This window comes from Austrofundulus limnaeus, unplaced genomic scaffold (assembly GCF_001266775.1).
Source record: "Austrofundulus limnaeus strain Quisiro unplaced genomic scaffold, Austrofundulus_limnaeus-1.0 Scaffold348, whole genome shotgun sequence".
In the NCBI taxonomy this organism is placed as follows: domain Eukaryota; kingdom Metazoa; phylum Chordata; class Actinopteri; order Cyprinodontiformes; family Rivulidae; genus Austrofundulus; species Austrofundulus limnaeus.
Window position 1 is genome coordinate 405,647 of NW_013952750.1, and position 2,873 is coordinate 408,519.

Sequence of the window (2,873 nt, forward strand, 5' to 3'; positions counted from 1 at the left end):
CGTCACCACAGTTTGTCCTTCATGAGCCTTCATAGACAAGATGGTGGTGCAAGATGGCGGCTGCCTGTGTGGTGACCCGCAAACATGGAGATATAAACAGCTTTTTATAAGGTAAAAATAATAAAACAAGGTCTTTGTCTGCAATGATTAATGTTTTCTTTTATTATTGTCATTAGTGATTATCTCAATTTCAGCTAAAAGAACTGACAAAATCCTACACACTGTGCCTTTAAGAAAGGGCTGAAAGTAGAAATCCTGTGTGGCAGCACTTCACTCAGCCTTCACCAGACAAGGCTTAGTTAATAAATGTTTTTGTTTGTTTGTTTTGTTTTAAATTGAGACCTGTGTAACATTTGTTATCATTCTTATTTTTATCATGTTAGTGGAGAAAGAAAAGGCAGTAAAGGCTTCAAGAATCGGCCAAAAAAAATTGGCTGCATGTATCGGCGTATCGGTTAGACTGATATAAAAAAAATCGGTCTCGGTATCAGCCTTCACGGTCGATCTCTAGTAAAGACATTTCCAAACCAGCAGCATTTAATTTAGAATTCATCCTACCAATTCACAGCCCTAGAATTAAAACCATGAAGCAGAACTCTCAATTAACAAGTGAGAAGAGTAGACTGCGCTCATCCAGCAGAACAGCTTTCAGACAGACGCTGACAGGAAGTACCCTCCTGTGTTTGAAGCCGTTAGCAGCCGTGTGAAACGAGTTCGTGTTCGGGGAGAACCCAGACAGGAGAAGCAGTGACTKTCTCTGCAGGTGGACAAGAAAAGAAAAATACAGCTGATGCAAAACAAAAATAATAAATCCACCAGGAGAACAAAACCCRGAGGATGGGGAGAGGAGGGAGACAGAGATGGATGGTTTGTTGGGAAGAAGGGGAAGTAAACAAAGAAAGGGAGCAGAAGGTGTGTGAGTTGCTGCAGGACCAACCTGACTGTCGCTGGTCACCGCTTCATTAACAACAGACTTTCAGCGGACTCAAACCGAGCCTTATAGATTGAAACACTTTCATCTGGAGCAGAGAGTCGGGTCACTCAGACACCAGACAGCTTGAGATCAAGGAGTATGGATTTTACCCAATTTACACCAGCTTTTAAGCAAAAACAAGAGAACCTACAGGTGTTTTATAAATCACACCAGCAGGTTTGACTTGTTCCAGTCTGACATCTTCCCTTTTCAAAAGCAGACAACAAAACAACACAAAGGAAAACAGAGGGTGAAGAATATGGGTTTTTATTAAAGATTGACTCCCAATGTTCAAATCAAATACACAGAACATAAAAAGAGTCAATAAGAAATAAAAATGTGACACAAAATACTTTGTACGGATGAAAAATCTTAGGAGAAAAAGAAAACTTTTAATCTGTAAATCAGAACTCAAATGAAAAACAGCTCAAATAGAAAAAAAAGAAACCAATAGTGCGAAAAAGATAAGCTTTAAAGGCATAAAACTTGCAGATAATAAAAAAGGCACAACACAAATCTAATGACTGAAGCCGAAACCCGAGTCGTCTTAATCAAACTGAGTGAGTTATTCAGTGGAGGAGTCAGTCAGCTTCAAAGGAGGCACACAAATCTGTGTGTGTGCGAGCTATCAGGCTGATGTTTGACAATGGAAAAGCTGATATGAAGAAATTAAGTCACAAGATGGAGAAAAGCTGTGTGCACTACAAAATAAAAATAAAAAATAGCTATGTTTTCTACATATTGAACAGCTGCACTGACTGAGCTCCAGATGAAAATCAGCTCAGAATGTCCTCTCGGTTTAAAAAACCCAAAACAAACGTAATCTTGGAAGTTTATGGCTGACGTACCTTACAGCCTCTCATTCTCTGGAAGTGACCGATGACGTCGCTGATGGTGTAAACTCGCACGTGACCCATGTGCAGTCGCCCCGACGGRTACGGGAACATGGAGAGGACATAAAACTTCTTCCTGTTGGAATCCTGGGATAAAGAAAAGCAGGCGACTTTAAGAGAAGTAGGAAAAGATTTGAATTCTGGGCGACGAGMGATAAATCTAAAGTTGTTTTTATTCAAGATGTCTTTTATGGAAGACTAGCTGCTGCTTCATTAATGTATGAGCCTCTAACAGCAGGTGATTACAGTGTCAGAATCTAAACGGTGGCAGACGCAGACATAATGGATGGTTTACAATCACAACACTGTCACCATGGCAGCACAGTCAGTACCAGTTTCACCCAGTGAGACGTTATTACAGGAAACCTGATTCATGAATTTTTCAGTAAATTAATTAAGAGCCAACGTCCTGTTGTAAACGCACTTAATCACTGTCAGCGTGTCCCAGACAGCCACACGGTCGGACCATTAGGAATTCTAATCAGCAGGAGCTCCGGATCTGAGCTACATGTACATCGACTCCAGCAGTCATCATGGATGAGGGGATAACAGGAAACAACCTGACTTAAAGGAGACGTGTCATGTCTTTAAATCCTTSTTTTTCACATTTAAATMATTTAGTTTGTATAAAGTGGAACTGCAATGCTTTGGTCTGAACTCCTCCTTATTGTAACTCCACAAGCCCCTCTTTCACCCCTGTTCTGAGGTGTGTCTCAGATCAACTCGTTTTGAGGCTGTCTCTTTAAATCTTTACAGCCCGCCCCTCTCCGGCTTTTAGAGTGGTCCATGCTCGTTTGATAGAGGAGTTTATGACTATTTAGCTGCACAGGAACTTTTTATTTACAAATTAAAAGATGTCAAAAATGGAAGACTTGTCCATAAAGCCTTACATGTTGGAGCCAGAGTCTGACCCAGAACCAGAGTCTGACCCAGAACCAGAGTAGATTGACGGCGACCAAAATAGTTGGTAAGTTCATATCTTATTTAAAGGTTCAGTTGCAAATACT

The 2,873-nt window shown here is 40.7% G+C and overlaps 1 protein-coding gene across 3 annotated transcripts in view; it reads right to left on the reverse strand.

The window, feature by feature from the left end:
• Positions 1-2,873, reverse strand: part of lars2 (leucyl-tRNA synthetase 2, mitochondrial) — a gene marked incomplete at its 5' end in the record, with an annotated part of 62,576 nt that overhangs the window by 40,620 nt on the left and 19,083 nt on the right. For all 3 annotated transcript variants that reach the window (XM_014022911.1, XM_014022912.1, XM_014022910.1), the window contains 1 exon segment: positions 1,822-1,953. In XM_014022911.1, the coding sequence (XP_013878365.1) occupies positions 1,822-1,953 (132 nt within the window).